This window comes from Hemicordylus capensis, chromosome 1 (genome assembly GCF_027244095.1).
Source record: "Hemicordylus capensis ecotype Gifberg chromosome 1, rHemCap1.1.pri, whole genome shotgun sequence".
NCBI classification, from domain to species: domain Eukaryota; kingdom Metazoa; phylum Chordata; class Lepidosauria; order Squamata; family Cordylidae; genus Hemicordylus; species Hemicordylus capensis.
Window position 1 is genome coordinate 205,053,772 of NC_069657.1, and position 17,177 is coordinate 205,070,948.

The 17,177-nt window shown below is 42.4% G+C and overlaps 1 protein-coding gene across 2 annotated transcripts in view; it reads right to left on the minus strand.

Moving 5' to 3' along the window:
• The window catches only part of FRZB (frizzled related protein), a 49,192-nt gene that overhangs the window by 13,674 nt on the left and 18,341 nt on the right, over positions 1-17,177 (minus strand). Inside the window, exons 2-4 of one of the 2 annotated variants that reach the window (XM_053286644.1) lie at positions 15,886-15,933; positions 2,646-2,711; positions 1,484-1,688 (exon numbers count right to left, since the gene is read on the minus strand). In XM_053286644.1, coding sequence (XP_053142619.1) covers positions 1,484-1,688; positions 2,646-2,711; positions 15,886-15,933 — 319 coding nt within the window. The remainder of the gene's footprint in view (positions 1-1,483; positions 1,689-2,645; positions 2,712-15,885; positions 15,934-17,177) is intronic. The other variant, XM_053286645.1, reaches the window with a different exon arrangement.

Genomic DNA, 17,177 nt, shown 5'->3' on the forward strand with positions numbered 1-17,177 from the left:
ACTTCCAACTCCCATGCTCAAGAGCAGCCCTCATCATTGGCTGCCTTCACATTAAATGTCCCAGTACAGAGCTGACAGAGTTTATAGCCTACTCCAAGCCCCACCCCCTCCCTGGTCTTACTTCGTGCCACATGGCTGCCCCACTGGAGCTGTTCCCTGCAGCTCTCTCTGCCTTGCCTGCTCTACCCCACTGGAACCTGACCAGTCTGGAACCACTTCACCCCTGCTCCCTTCGAGGGAAGACAGAAGCCCCAAAGGAGGGATGCCACACTTTCTGCTGGACTCCAAACGGCCATGCAGGCAACCAGGTAAGGCGGCATCCCAACTAGTAATGTTTATATACCTCTTTTCAATGAAAAATGTTCTCAGATCAATCAACCATATGCTCAGTGGTCAAGTATCTGATCTGCATGTAGAAGGTCCCAAGTTCAATCCCTGGCATCTCCAAGTTGGTCTGAAAGGACTGTCTTATACCTTGAGCACTGGCTACTGCCAGTCAGTTTTGACAATACTGAGCTAGATGAACTAATACTCTGAATTATTCTAAGGTAGCTTCCTATGAATCTTCCTTATGAGGCAAGACTACAACACCTGGTGGTGTGGAGAAAGTGGATAGAGAGAAATTTTTCTCCCTCTCCCATAGCACTAGGGAGTCATCTCATGAAATTGATTGCCAAGAAATTTAGGACGAACAAATGGAAGTATTTTTTCACACAATGCATAATCAACTTGTCGAATTCTCTGCCATAAGATGTGGTAAAAGCCAACAACGTGGATAGCTTTAAGAGGAGTTTGGATAACTTCATAGAGGAGAGGTCTATCAATGGCTACTAGTCCGAGGGCTATGAGCAACCTCCAGCCTCAGAGGTGAGATGTCTCTGAATACCAGGGGAGTGAGAGAGGGCATGCCCTCAACTCCTGCCTGCGGGCTTCCAGCGGGATCTGGTGGGCTGCTTGATCCAGCAGGGCTTTTCTTATGAATCACTGGTTTCTGAGATTTTTAGGCCACATTAGTGGCTAGAGTAGGACCCTCTCTGTGGTGGCAACAAACCTACCATGAGCTCCCTTCCAGGAGAAGTCCACCAAACACAGCAATTAACATCCAGAGCAATGGTGTGCATGTGGAATGAGCAAATTTGCACTTGTGCAAGAAGAAAAAGGGGGTTTGTATAAGAGTGCTCTTGGTCAAAAATTCTCATTAAAACCAATGGGGCATGCAGCAATTATGTAACTCTTGCGTAGCCCCAAGCATGCTTCTGGTAGTACAACACTAGTCTGGAAAATGAGTTCCAGACTTGGCAAAACTAGCTAGCAGAACATTTTTGCACTAGCTCACCATCCTACCACAAGTGCCCCATTACTCTGGATATCAGCCTGTATCTTTTAGCTCTCGGGATGCCAACTGTCGTCTTTGTGTTCCATCAAGCTTTGTTTTGTTTATATTAGGTAAGTTTCTATTCAGAGCTGACAGAAAGAAAATTACCTGGAGCGTTCTTCATCTTCATAGCCCATAATGATGTATTCTTCATTAGCATTGAGAGGTGGGCACAGGCAACCAGAGTTTGTATACAAGTTAACAATGTCCCTAGGAATGTTCACCAATGATGATTTCAAAATCTCCTTTACTTCAACTACTGCAGTGATATCATGACATTTGGTCTTCACCTCTTTTACTTTAGCCCGAATTACTGAAGAAAAACAAAAGAGCATAGTCAACTATATATCACCCAGACATATATCATCCTGAATGCTTTATTCTTTTGAACAATCTTTTACCCTGGCTGAGAAGGCAACTTTGGAGAAGACAAAGACTTTGTTATCATGCTATAATTGCTGTTATAATACTTTAAAAAGAAAAAAAAAGTTTAAAAAGGAAGTGCCTGCAAATATCATATTTGTAAAACAGTCATTTATGTCTGCACCTTGGAGATTTACAAATTTGGTTGGTCTTGGTATTGCTGTCTGTGTTTTCTCAATATTAGTTGTTCTTTTTAACAGACGTTATATTAGAATGTGATCAGCTTTCTCAGCCAAAACACGATCAGGTCTTCATTATAGCGGCTTGTTCTCATTGTTATCTCTGTTATTCTTTCAGAGACTTGTCTCCCAATATTTTGAGGAGGAGCTCTTTTTAAAATAGGAAATACGTTTACCATTACATGGTAGCACTGATATTTTTAAGGGATTTCCCATAGCAGATCTTTCTTATCTTATTATAACAGACTGGTGGTGTGACAATCAGTATTAAGTTTTGCCATGCTGAACGGGGTTATAGCTACAGTTATAGTCACTCCAGGGACTGCTGGTTGCTGACACCTCTTGCAGGTGCACCTGCTCCCCTTTGCTGACCATACTTTGAAATGAAGAGAGATCCATACCTTAATATTTCAGCACTGTAACAAGGATTTCCATCATATAATCCTTTATTCAGAAGAGCTACAATTTACTGGTTAAAATGATGGGCTGATCTGACATTCCTATCTGTTCTCCCCCACCCAACAGCTGACCAAATTAGCTTCCCTTGGAGGATGTGGAATGGGAAAAGCAGCTGCCTGATAACCTTTTTCTGTCAAATCTTTTCGGCCTTCAGTTTCTCTTCCTCTCTCCTTAAAATGTTTGTTATCTTGCCATGAAACCATACTTACCATAGTTGTAATTGTTCCGAAGATAAGTCTTCTGGGTAGCTTTTATAGGCTTGCATTTGCAGCGCTCTGAAAAACAGAAATCTTTTGCATTAGAGTAAAGACTCAAACGAGAGATGTCAGACACACTCTGTGATCTGTCCAACATTCCTTTTTGTAAAAATGCTGGATGGTAGTAATCAATCTGAATTAGAAGTCTAGGGCTTGATCCCATGGCTGCCCCACTATCACTGGGCTCAACTGAGCACTAAGAACTAAGGTGACACAATGCAAAAAGAAACAGAACTCCTGGGTCTCTAATACCTGAATAGAAGAGCAGATTTTAGAAACGCGACCGTTCACATTCTCACATTACAAGCCACATCTGTCAAAGGTGATTCTTCTAGACAACTGGCCAACACTCTACCCACTACACTATGCTGGCTTTCAAGGATGCACGGTTTTCAGGATTCAATAAACAAAAGACAAGCCCTTGTGATGTGTTTCTTAAAAGACTGGGAACCCTTTGGGGACAGGGAACCATTTTATTTCCTTTTTTCTGTATTATTTTTCTGTGTTTTCTTCGCTTTGAGAAGGCTTTTCTTGAAAAGCAGTATATAAATTAAATCATTATTGTTATTCAGCTTCACTTCATTTGGGGGAAGAGGACTAAAGCGTTAGGCTAAATTTTAGCAAAAAAAATGTGTTTTGAGATGGGGATTAAAGGAGGAAAAAGGGATGGTTCTGTGTAGGTGTTTAGTGAGAGCATTCTAGGCATGAGGGGCAGCAATGGAAAATGGATGGAGTTATTGAAGAGGGCAGGAGACCTTTGCAGGCTTGAAGGTGGGATCATTGGAAAGGCAAAGATCAATGCATAGCAGCCCTTTGAAATGCATAGACTATTTAGGTGTCATAAAACTCATGTAGTATTACCATGCAACACAAATATGTACACCTGTCAAAATACAACCAAATTACTATTTTTAAAAATTAGGGATGTGCAGGGAGCGGTACCTTTAAGCAAGAGTATAGCTGGTCTTTACCCACCCCACCTCATTTCCTGGTGCGGTGCTGTGGCGCTCAGAAGTCTGCAGGGCGCTGAGGAAGGATGTGCATGGCCACTGCACATGCACGGTGGCCATGTGCATGGTCAGCATGGTGTTTCTGATCGTGCAGATGGCTGCCGCACATGTACAGTGGCCATGTGTGTCCCGCCACTGCGCACAGGCTGCTGGGTGCAGCGCTGGGTGCAGCTGCACATGGACTTATGAGTGGCGCAGTGGCGCACCAGGAAATGTGGTGGAGAAGCAGGTAAGAACATGCTTTACTCATGCTTAAAGGTACTACTCCCAGCCCTGCCAAAGCGATTCAGCATGCCGCACCAAAGCAATACAGCACATCCCTACTGGATGCACTGAAGCAATTTGTACATATCCCTATTAAAAATAGAAATCTGAAGTATTTCCCAAGCAACTTTAAAAATAACTTATGAAACAGACAAAAATGTCATGTCTCGCCAAGAGAAAGGGGTAATCTTTAGACACAAGATTTTGCCAATGGACTCTGCCAGGGATAAGACTTGCTTTGAGTAGATTTTGCACACAGGCATTATTCCCCAGTAATCATATGGCTGCGAGTCTTTGAAATATTCTTTAGAAAAGGCTCAGTCCAAGAGAACAAATCTTCAAACAATTTTCCAGACTCCTCACTGTAGGCGACTGTTCAACATTCATAAATAATAATTCATATTTTATACAGCATTTTCCAGAGTGTTTAAAGCAATTCACAAACCATGATCTTGTCCTTCTTACAACAAGCTGAGAATTACTATTTTCCCCATATTGCAGATGGGAGGCTAAGGCTGAGAGGGATTGACATATATGAAGCCACCCACTAAATTCAGGGCAGAGGTGGGATTCAAACCAGGGGCTTCCTGGCTTGTGGTCAGGCATCTACGAAGCCGCTGGCCAGTGGCAAGTACTCTAGCCCTCTGATGAGCAGGACTACCCCAATCTCCTCTGGTGAGCAGGACAACATCAGAGGTCTCATTTCCACTGCCATTTTTGAGAAGGTAAAAAGAAGCAGGAATTCTTTCTGAGCAGTAGGAGAGGACTCCCACTGTTTCTTGCCATCGCTATATCCCAGTGCAAATGACAGAAGACTCGTTTCTCTGCTAAGCCCTCTTGTCTGTGTGCCAGAAAATGATCTGAGGGAAGAGAGGGAATTGGTGGCAACCACAAATGATGGCTGGCTAGGGAGCTAGGCCTAAATTTGTAGATTCCTGTTCATAGCTCAGTCTTTCAGCTGCCAAAGGAAGAAACCCTGAATGCCTAAGAAAGCCAAACACTAAAAATATACATTTTCTTAAGTAGTTAAATTGTAGTCATATGCCATTTTTGAATATTATAAACCAAAGTATTCTTGCCCTAAAAAAAATCAGCATTAAATGCTGCATTCCTCCAAACAGCTCCATGTGAGTCTGCAAAATAGAGCTGCTTTCTTCTTCTGTGTTTGCTTTCTTTACACCATTAAGAAAGAAAGACACCATTAAGAAGGGATGAGTTAGATCTCCCTGTGCTGGGTGGGGTTACACTCCCCCAGAAGGGACAGGTACACAGCTTGGGAGTGCTCTTGCATCCAGACCTCACCCTGGTATCTCAGGTGGAGTCTATGGCCAGGAGCACTTTCCATCAACTTTGGCTTATTCGACAGCTGAGTTCATTACTTGAAGCGAACCATCTCAAAACAGTGGTGCATCAGCTGGTCACCTCCAGGCTTGACTATTGCAATGCACTCTACGTGGGGCTGCCTTTGTATGTAGTTCGAAAACTTCAGTTAGTTCAAAAGGCAGCAGCTAGATTGGTCTCTGGAGCAACCTGGAGAGACCATATTATTTTTATTGTTTATTATTCATTTGACTTATATACCACCCTTCCAAAAATGGCTATTTTTATTATGTTGTTATGCCTGTTTTAAAACAGTTGTACTGGCTGCTGATATGTTTCTGGGCAAAATACAAAGTGCTGGTTATTACCTTTGAAGCCCTGTATGGCTTGGGTCCAGGCTACCTTAGAGATCGCCTCCTTCTGTATGATCCCCATCGCATGTTGAGGTCATCTGGAGAGGTCTGTCTCCAGTTACCACCAGTACATCTGGTGGCGACTCAGAACCGGGCCTTCTCTATAGCTGCTCCTGGCCTATGGAATGCAGTTTAGGCTCGCTGTTGGCTTTTAAGAGAGCCCAGAAGACTTACTTGTTTGGCCTGGCCTTCCAAGGTTTTTTAAATTGTTTTTAAGTATTTTATTTGGTTTTAAATTGTGTTAAGATTGTTTCTATATTGTTTTAAGTAGTGTGTTTTAAATGATGTTTGTTCTTATGTTTTTTAAACTAGTTGTACATCGCCCAGAGCCTCTGGATGGGGCGGTTTATAAATGTACTTAATAAACAAACAAACACTTTTTCTCTTGCCATAACAAAAGTGCTTATTAAGAGCAGCACAGCTATTACTGCACCTGACAGGCCTGTACAAGTAACTGCTCTTGTTGGTGAGAGAAGATCATAGCTTCTTCTTCACAAAAAGAATCATGGGTATGGCTTTTGTAATCATGGAAGAGGAGCAGAGCCCTCCAGTGAGCCCCTTCTTCTCATACCCCATTATCCACATGAGCGTTTGTGTGAATGCTCCTTGGTGCAGATAAGCTGACTGTGCCACCTCCAGCCACCAGAGCTCTCCCTCACTAAGGGACAGCATTACACATGAAACCAACAGAAAGGTCACTGTCAAAACCATCTGAGGCTCTGGGCCCTGTGAGATGTAAGGGATAAGGAGATATACGCTTCCTATCCTCTGCACTTTGTTGTAATTTTCAAATCAGGCAGAAGAAGCTGCTTGCAGTCAGGCCTTGAGCCTGTCTAGTGCAGTAATTTCTCCTTCAAGGCCCAAACTACATGTTATGTTAAGCCCTCATTAGCACAACAGCCTTAACTTTTATTTTGAAAATAGCAGCTGTAGAGGTCCAGTCCAGAATGGAACCATGCATGAGACGGGGGACTGTATGACCCTTTATCCCAAACATGTTTCCAATCCAGATCCCATCACCTCCCCTGGGGATAAGGCTCCCCTTGCTGCCAAGGTCTAAGGCAGAAGACTTTCCCAGCTCTGCTTCCCAAGACCCTTTAAACAGCAGAAGTCAGGGATTGTACCTGGGACCTGTGCTCTGTCTCTGAGCAACAGTCACTCCAAAGTCACACATTTCATCCTGCAAATGTTCTTGATGTAAGGACAGCTTGTGCATTATCTCTGCAGAAGGCCGCTGCAATTGTGCATTCTCACAAGGGGCTGATTGGTAGAAAACCAACACATACAGAAAGGAGATGGATCATAGGGGATGAAAGGTCAATGGATAGAGATGTATCAAAAGGCAGGTCTCCCTCTTTCCAGGGGGGTATGTCATAGCATGCACCCCTGATCAGACAATAACACTAACAGCGCATTATTATTTTTTAACAGTTTGTGAACTTGGTGTTTGTTTGGTAGGGCAAGGAGAATAATTCCTGATTGGGCCAGCAGCACTAGCTTGCAGGCTATACAATAATTTCCCTTCACTTTTCACTCAAAAGCAAAAGATCTTGATATTTTTATCCTCCAAATCTGGTAACAGTAACAACCTAGTAATCTGGTAAGTATAGTGCTATATACTGTAGCTGACATACTGTGCAACATTATATAACAGTTATTGTGAGCCGCCTTGGGATTTTCTTAATGAAAGGCGGGGTATAAATTTAACAATATAAATAAATAAATACAGGTGCACACACATACACACACATATGGTGGAATGTCACATTTGCTCAGTTGTGCGACAGTGCTCTTGTGCAACTGTGTAAATGTTACATTCCACCAGATGTGTAATGTCACACAGTATGTCAGCCTATGTGTTTACTAAATCTGTGCCAAAATGGCCTAAACTGTATCAAGAACATTCAAATTCTGACACCTGGATAAATTATATACATTAGCAAAATATGCATATTTTTGCTGTTTTTATTAGCTATATAGGACAAGGATGCTAAGCAGTGAAGCCACATGCCCTAACAACTAAGTTCTGCTTCTAAGAGTTTATTAGCCATTGCCTATGCATTTTCAAGGTACAACTACAGATGAGAAGGAGTGTGAGCTAGTCAGCTGATGCTGTTGAGGGGCAGGGAGAGAATGTGTGAGGTCTAATTCTCAGGTTCTGAATGTATGAGCCAAATTCCCCATTTCTGTGATTTGATTGAGGAAGCATGAGATATACATATCCCACATGGTAAGTGCAACTCCAGACCGAATGGAGAAATTGTGTGGATGAAAGCAATATTGAGAAATAATATCAAGCACTTTTCTTAGGGCAAACATTCCAAGCGAATCAGTAGAGGACATCACAAATACATCACAAATGGGCATGATGCTGTCCCTTCATCACCCAGGTTACTCATCTGGTCTTGAAACATACCTGGCACCTGGGCATCTCTGACATAGCCACACTGCTCAGATGCAGCAAAGTCCAAAAGGGTATGAGAGAAAGCTTCATTCTCAGCCAACAGATTCAGGCTTCTGGCCAAAAGCCACTCAAGCATGATGGAATAACAGGGAAGATAAGATGAGGATTCACTAGCAAGGAGGTTGATGAGAGCTCAGAGAACTTGGCACACCGATATTAATGACAGCCCCTCAAGATTTATTTTGTTGTAAAGTCAAAATGAAATCAGCTTTAGGGAGACTCATACTGGATGCAATAAATATGCTCATTACAGCAAACCGACAGATGGGTTAAAAGCCAACTTGGCAAAGCACACGAAAGAATCTAATTTTAAAGCCCTGGACTTTTTGGAAATGTAAAACAAATAAACAAAACCCTAGAAAAATGCAAATGAGGATTACCTAAAACAGTGAGGACTCTTGCAAGCTATTAAAGAGGGATGCAATACATCACTGTCTGTTCCAATAGTGTCTTTAGGCCTGAACTGAGTTACACTTACACCCGCCTATCCTTTCTCCAGACATCAGGGACTTCTGGTGACTAGTTTCACCTGACTCGTTTTACACTGGCCCTCCATATTTTTGTAATCTTTAAAAGAAAAAGAAACATAACCTCTGTCATAACAGCAGGGGTGGGTTTGTTGGGTGAAATTACACTGCTAGGCCACTGAGCGAGCACAACCGAGGGCAGGCACCAAGACGCAATTTCCTTTCAGGTCTGATTGGCCAGTGAACCAACCCCTCACTTCTGTAGCATCTGGACTGACTTGCTTGCTTAAGCCATCTGATGTTATCTATTCTGCCGCCACCATGATGCAAAACACCAACTTTCTTCTCATGCACTGACTGCACAGATGATCTATGTAGAGTCTTGTGTGGGGGTGGTCCTGCTTTAAGGAGGAAGATTGAACTAGATTGGCTCTTTATTCTGCCTCACCCCAATTCCATGAACGCTCCCCACCTAGTTCTATTAACTGCACTTTCACATTAAACCCAGAACAATCGTCCTACATTCACGTTAACATACAATTGGTGTACACTGTATGTACATACAGTTCAATCCCCTGCTAACTGATCAAAAGAGCCACCTTTTAAAAGTGGTGATTCTTTTTATTTAGCAGGGGGAGAGCAACTGGGCCTATCCATCCCCAGCACAGCATCCCTTCAGTGGCTGTTCTGGTGTCTATCTCCCCCCCTTTAAAAAAAATAATTTAATAAGACAATACATAAACATGAATAGTAAAACTGATACATAATGACATCCATTAACCATCCTTCCAGATATGTAAATAATTAGATGGAGAAGAATGACTAAAATTATCCTGATTTGTAAACAGAATAAAATCTGACCATATCATGATAAAATCATTAGAATTAGTTTGACCCGCTCGAAGACTAATAATATGGGTCAATTTTTCAGATATGGCAATATGCCACATAGACTGATACCAAGATGTCAGAGACATGGTTTTATGCTTCCAGTATTGTGCAATGGATAATCTAGCCGCAGTGAACATGAATACTATAAGATCCTTAGACAATAATGCCAAATTAGCTCCCGAAAATACATTTAATAGAGCCAGCTCTGGTCTCATATCTAACTTTTGTTGTGTAATTTTACCCATTTCTAAAAACACCTCTGTCCAGAAGCAGAAAATACTGGGACAAGACCAGCATAGATGGAAGTGTTGTGGTTGTTGTTGTTGTTGTTATTACATTTATATCCCGCTCTTCCTCCAAGGAGCCCAGAGCGGTGTACTACATCCTTGAGTTTCTCTTTCACAACAACCCTGTGAAGTAGGTTAGGCTGAGAGAGAAGTGACTGGCCCAGAGTCACCCAGCTAGTATTATGGCTGAATGGGGATTTGAACTCGGGTCTCCCCGGTCCTAGTCCAGCACTCTAACCACTACACCACGCTGGCTCTCAGTATGTACCCCTATTACCACAGCCATTCCAGCAAAGTGGGAACAAACTCTTATTAATGTGGGATAATCTAGAAGGGGTCAAAAACCACCTGTGAAAGAGCTTAACAAAGTTGTCTCTAATTCCGGAAGAGGTAGAAAACACCGGCTTCCATTTCAGTATTCCATTCCATTGTAAGTCGCTAATGGTTTGTTGTAGGTCAATTTCCCAGGCCAACTTAAGGCCAATTAATGGATCAGATGTCTGCATTATTAGAATCTCATATAATCTAGAAATAAATCCCTTAGAAACTTCTGAAGCCTTTAATATTAATTCCTCAAACATAGTCAAATTCCTATTAGCCTGTTTAACTATATCAGGATGTAAAATAAAGGACTGAAACTGAAGAAAATTTAACCAAGAGTAATGCTTATTCATAAACTTCTCCCAAATTGGTTCTAAATCAATTGGCTTATCCAAATAATAAAAATCCTTTAATCTATTTGCAACACCACCTCCAAAGACACCAAGTAATTGAGAGGGTGAGTCTAAGCTGGAAATTTAGGATGACTAAATGGATAACAAGGGGGAATATGGCGGGGGGGGGGGGATTTTATGCCATTTCCCCTAGATCTTAAAAGTGGTTCTTAAAAACAGATGTATAACAGATTTAGAACTCTTAAGGAATTTAAATATCAATACTAAGTAGTTAATATTACCGAGATGTTCTTCAGGAACCTCCATCTTCACCCAGTATTTAGCTTCCGGGTCTACTATTAACCACAGAATATCCCTAAGATGTGATGCTTCATAGTAGGCCATTAAATTTGGAACTCCGATACCGCCCTGTTGTACTTTCCTATATAATGCATTGTTACAAAATCTAGATCTTTTTCAGGCAAAAATAAAAAGGTTTAAAATCTTTTGCCATCTACCTATAGTAAATTTTGAAAGTTTAATTGGCAATACTTAAAATAGAAATAATAATCTTGGAAGTAAATGCATCTTTGTGGCAGCTATCCGACCCATCAAAGACAGCCTAACACCTTCCCATTTCCTAATTTTCCTTTTAATTTGACTGATGACTAGAGAATAATTCAATCCTTCAAGCTGTGATAAATCCATTGATATACCCCTAAAAATCAAATAACTTTAGAAATTTTAGAAACCCCTAGGGATTTTGCCAAACAATCTTGAGATTTAGAAACCATTCCGGAACATAAAAGCTCTGACTTAGTCAAATTTATTTTCAAACCAGCAATTTGTTCAAATCTTTCCAACTCTTCCTGTATGGCAAAGATAGACCTCAAAGAGTCAGTCAAAATTAATGCGATATCATCTGCATATAGATTAATTTTATGCTCTACATCTTTTATAATAAGGCCCTTAATTATTGAGTTATGTCTGATGGCTTGAGCCAAAGGCTCAATAGAGAGTATAAATAATAAAGGGGAAAGGGGACAGCCTTGTTTTGTGCCGCTTAATATACTAAAGGGTTTAGAATCGCAAGAATTCACATGAATTATTGCGGAAGATTTACAATAAAGTTGTTTGATAATGTTGACAAATCCTGTGCCCATTTGTAATTTCTCAACTAATTTAATTAAGTAAGGCCATTGTAGAGGGTCAAAAGCTTCAAAGATATCTAAAGTAAGAATAGCCAGCGGATACCCCCCCCCCCGTAATTCATACAGTTTAAAATACGACGTATAGGGTCCACAATCTGACTAGGAGTGTGCACGGAACTGCGGAGCTGTGGTCCGGCACTGGGGTGGGGGGTTCCAATAAGGACGGGGGGGCTTTACTTACCCCTCCCAACAACCATGCCGTATTTCCTAGAGCAATCGGGCGGCAGGATACCTCCCTGCTGCCCCCTTCAAAACCCTGCTCGGCTGGCGGCCGCCCCCTTCAAGACCCCTGCCACCCCCAAGACCCCTGCCGCCCCCTTCTCCCCAGTGCCCCATTGCAAAGGGGCGGCAGGAGAGCTCCCTGCCGCCCCTTTGCCTGCTTGGCTGCAAAAGGCTTCTTAGAAGCCATTTGCAGCCGTGCAGGCAAAGGAGAGGCAGGGAGTTCTCCTGCCGCCCGATTTCTAAAAGGAGCAGTTGCTACTTTTAGAAATCGGGCAGCAGGAGAACTCCCTGCCGCCCCTTTGCCTGCTCAAAAGCCGAGCAGAAGCCATTTGCAGCCGAGCAGGCAAAAGGGCGGCAGGGAGTTCTCCTGCCGCCCCTTTGCAATGGAGCACTGGGGAGAAGGGGGCGGCAGGGGTCTTGAAGGGGGCGGCTGCCAGCTGAGTGGGGTTTTGAACGGGGCAGCAGGAAGGTATCCTGCCGCCCGATTCTGAATACTTCAGGAGGAGCCACAGCCAAGCGGGGATTGAAGTGGGCGGCAGGGAGGTATCCTGCCGCCCGATTGCTCTAGGAAATACGGCGTGGTTGTTGGGAGGGGTAAGTAAAGGCCCCCCCCCGTCCTTATTGGAACCCCCCACCCCATCTTCCCGAACCGAACCACCCCGTGTCCGGACCGGTCCAGAGGCCTTTAGAATGGCCTCCGAACCGGTCCGTGCACATCCCTAAATCTGACGCCCCTTGATAAAGCCAGTCTGATCAGGGTTTATATATTGAACTATAAAGTTATTCAACCTTTTTGCCAAACAGGCTGTAAATATCTTAAGGTCTTGGTTAAGTAAAGCAATGGGTCTAAAAGATTCTACAAGTTCTTTATCCTTATTAGCTTTCGGAATCATTACTAGTCTGGAAAATCTCCACAACTCAGGGATAGAATGACCATCTAAAATAGAATTTAAAAGAGTCACAAGTCAAGGAATCAAAATATCCCCAAACCTCTTATATATTAAGCCATCAGGGCCAGGAGATTTGAGATGTAAAGCCATTTGAGATTTGAGATGTAAAGCCATCAGGGCCAGGAGATTTGAGATTTTAACCTTTTAATAACCTCTTGCATCTCTTCTATTGTAAAAGGTGCATTTAAAACCATACTGTGATTAGCACATAAAGGGGACATTCCTATGTTGTTTAAATATAGTTCTATATTGCTGGTATCAGAAGCATCTGAACTATATAGATTAGAATAAAATTTTACAAATGCATCACAAATCTCGGTGGAGTCAGTAACTTTCATGCCAATAGCATCTTTAATAGAGTGTATCAGATTTCGTTTTACCTTTCCTTTTAACCTATTCATCAATAGCTTAGAACTTTTATCACCAAATTCATAAATCTTCTGGTTAGTATAGGCCATTGCTGAGGCAACTTTCTGGCATTCTAAAGCCTCCAGCTCTTTCCTTATCTGTAGAAATTTCCTATAAATCTTACTAGAGCCAGTGGCTTTATGGGTTGTCTCCAATTCTCTTATGGTGGTAGTAAGAATATTAATTTGTTCAGCATTTTTCCTTTTAAAATTCAAAAATTCTCACATTCACCCCTTAATGTAGCTTTCATTGCTTCCAAAATAATTGCTTTAGATGTGTTTACATTCGTCCAACATTACATTCATATGTTTCTTTTTTAGATTGTGAGCCCTTTGGGGATAGGGAGCCATTGTATGTATGTATGTACTTATGTATGTACAGTATTTATATATATCTATGTAAACTGCTTTTGGAACTTTTTTAAAAAAGCAATATATAAATATCCGTCGTATTTGGATATACAGTAGTACACTTCTCATCTGTATCCTGCATTTGAAGCAGCCTGTTTCTGAGGTGTTCTGAGTGTAGATTCTCTGGTAGCAAACTATTATTATTATTGTTGTTGTTGATGATGATGATTCGATTTCTATACAACCCTTCCAAAAATGGCTCAGGCTTTTTACGTTCCTAAAAAGGAACGTAAGATAGACCCCAGCAACAGTCACTGGAGGTACTGTGCTGGGGGTGGATAGGGCCAGTTACTCTCCCCCTGCTAAATAATGAGAATCACCATGGTAAAAGGTGCCTCTTTGCCCAGTTAGCAGGGGTTGAGCATGGATTCATGGTTTGTCATTGAAAATCGCATATGTTACCAGAGAATCTACACTCAGAACACCTCAGAAACAACAAAACCCAGTACCCCATGGATTAGCAACCTATGGGGGTGGTTGGCACCCTCTGTGCACTACACCACCACTCGCTCTGGGCCACCCCAAGTGCAGTTATGGGGCTGCTGAAACCTCCATTCTTCCCTATGGGGAAAAACCTTAAAGAGGCGAAAACTTCAAAAAATCACTTAAAAATTAGCCCTTTGCCCAATTCATTTGAAATAATTCTGGTAGCTTCCTTGCCCCCTTTGGGCACTACCACCCACCACACTCTGCTCTAGGCACCCCTTTCCAATTCAAAAATACTTTTAAAATTCACCAATAATCAGAGGACTATCCGATTGCCTTGGGGTTTGGTGGGTGGTAGGCACCCCGGGGTGCCTACCACCCACCCCACTTTTGTGCCCCTAGGTGCTCCACAATAGGATAATGGGCTGGTTTGAGTCCCATTATACCTTATGAGAATTTAAAAAAAAACACCAAAAGTTCATATTTTTAAAAAATCGGGCGAGTGTCTGATTGCTTTGGAGGTTGGGTGGTAGGCATCCATGGATGCCAACTACCACTCAACCCACTTTGGGAGGTTCAAACCGGTTTGAACCTGTTCGAATTTGAACCAAACCAAGGGGGTTCAAGCAAAACCAAAACCGAACCTCCCCCTCCCGGTTCAAACCCAGTTCAAATTCGAACCGAACCAAGCAAACCGGTTTTGTGCACATCCCTAGTTCCCGAAAGGAGAGAAGCATTTTCCCTGCCTTTAAGCTTTTACAAAAAGTTCAAGCAACTCCTGTCTTCTGCAAATGACCAGCAAGTAGGGAAAGAAACCACCTTTTCCTTCTCCCTGGGTAAAAGCAGAAAAAGCAGCCCTCTCTCCCTCCCTCTCATCCCCTCTGCAGTTCATTGGCTTCACAAGAGCCATGCATACACCTACATTTGAAATACCATGGCAACCATACTACTTTGACTTATAGGCTGCAATGCAAAATGCACTGATTACGGAGTAAGTCCTAGTGATGTGCATGCCAGTTCAAAATCAGACTGGCTCAACATCGAACAGGCCCAGTTTGAGGGCTGGATATCAACCATTTTGGGGGTTCTCAGCCGTTTTGGGGGTTCTGGATGTTAATTTTTTTTTTTTTTTAATGAACTCACCATCTGCAGGTGTCCATTTTGCATGTGTGGTGGCCTCCAAAATGGCTGCTGCAACTACACAGAGGTCCGAAATGGTCTGAAAACTGCCTGAACCGGGCCTTTACAGGATCGAGGAAGCCAGCATGGGGAGGGAGAACCTCTGGAGGACCCACCCACTCTGACCACGCCCCTGGAGGCAGTGATTTCATTTTAAAAATAATTTTTACAGTCAGAACCCCCGGACCAGCTTGAACTCAAGCCGAACGGGGGGGGGTGTTGTTTGGGGGTGCACAAATCTGAACATGCCCGGTCCGGTTTGAGTCCAGTTCAGACTCAAAACGAACCAGGCAAGCCAGTTTTGTGCACACCCCTAGTAAGTCTCACTGAACATGGTGGGACTTGCTTTCAAGCAATAGGGCGTAGGATTGCAATGCAATAACAATAATAACAAAATTCAACCCAGACTAGAACTTTAGCTGCCTTCTTAAACCCCCCTGTATAAATTTGTCATCATTTATCCAATTTTCTGGGCAAAGCTGATTACAGTACAGATAATATTATGCCACCATCAAGAGCTTCTGTATTAGATTAAAAGCTGATCTCAATAAAAGGGAAGAAAAATGTTATTTATTTATTTATTTTAAAGATAAGTTATTAGATAAAAATGTACTCACCAGTGCCGGTGCCTCTACAGTTGCCATTATTAGAATCCATAGGGAAATCTGGCATGAATTGTTAAATATGTAAAGAAGTGTTAGTATTTTTAATATTGGATTATGTTAACACAGCCACATTAAAATGCTTAAATTTTAATACATGAAATATTAGGAAATGGCTAAGACTATATTAATGAAAAAAGAAGCTGGGGGCTTCCGTTGCGGACAGTAGTTCTAAACTGGGACCCAGACATGTGAGTCCAGGTCTCTATGGCCGATGGAGTTTGATGTATGTACAGGATGTATGTACATAGATGCTTCCCCTTCCTGGATCACAGCATCAGATCACATAGAATTTAACAGAGGCATGATTTAATTTTTGACGCTGATCTATGAATTTCAATATCCCTTATTGGTTTACTGCCAGTATTTATTATTTATTCGATTTCTATACCGCCCTTCCAAAAATGGCTCAGGGCAGTAGTAGTGCTATAGATCATTATTTCACATATGGGGTGACAAAGTACACATGATGGTGCAGGTTGACTGTGCAACATGGTATAGGAGCCAATGTGGGTCCTCCCACCACATGTAGAGTTGTGTACAAATGCCTATGCTGTAAGCAACCACCCTTCTTTACAGCAGATGGACCAAGTGAAGAAGGATTTGTTTGTGTAGGAATCTACACAAGTAAGCACCAATTACAACTCACATACAAAAACATGATGGCTGCCATCAATTTTTTTTAAGTGTCCTGAGGCAGAGGATGATATGACATGCCCCATCTGCAGGATGGTGCACCTGGGGAGGTGTGGGGGGGGCAGGAATTCCACCCTCCTGTGGCCCCTCCTCACACCCGCACCTGAGGCCACGCCTCACTCTGCCTCATGGAAGGACCATAGTGGATTCATTACTCCTAAAGGAAAGAAGGAATATGTTAAAATCCTTATGGACGAGACCAATAAATGGTGTCCACATAATATTGGACCTAGAGGCAGTGTATTGTCTGTGCATGACTTAGTATTGCACAACCAGGCCCAGAAGATAACCAATGGAGACTGTGAAATCTTTACACAGTATATTTTACAGTCATGGGATCCTTCCACTCAGATATCTCCATGGCAAGGGAGAGGGAATATTTGGATGAGTTTATTAACAAGTCATGAACCCTTGAATCAGATCCATAGTTACAAGTACACATGTTGCTAAGGAAACAAATGCAAGCCTCCCCTCGCAAGAAAATCCATGCCCACGTAATGTAGGGTTAGTGCTCAAGTGTGCTCTAGGCTGAATCAGTCTCCACTGAGGTA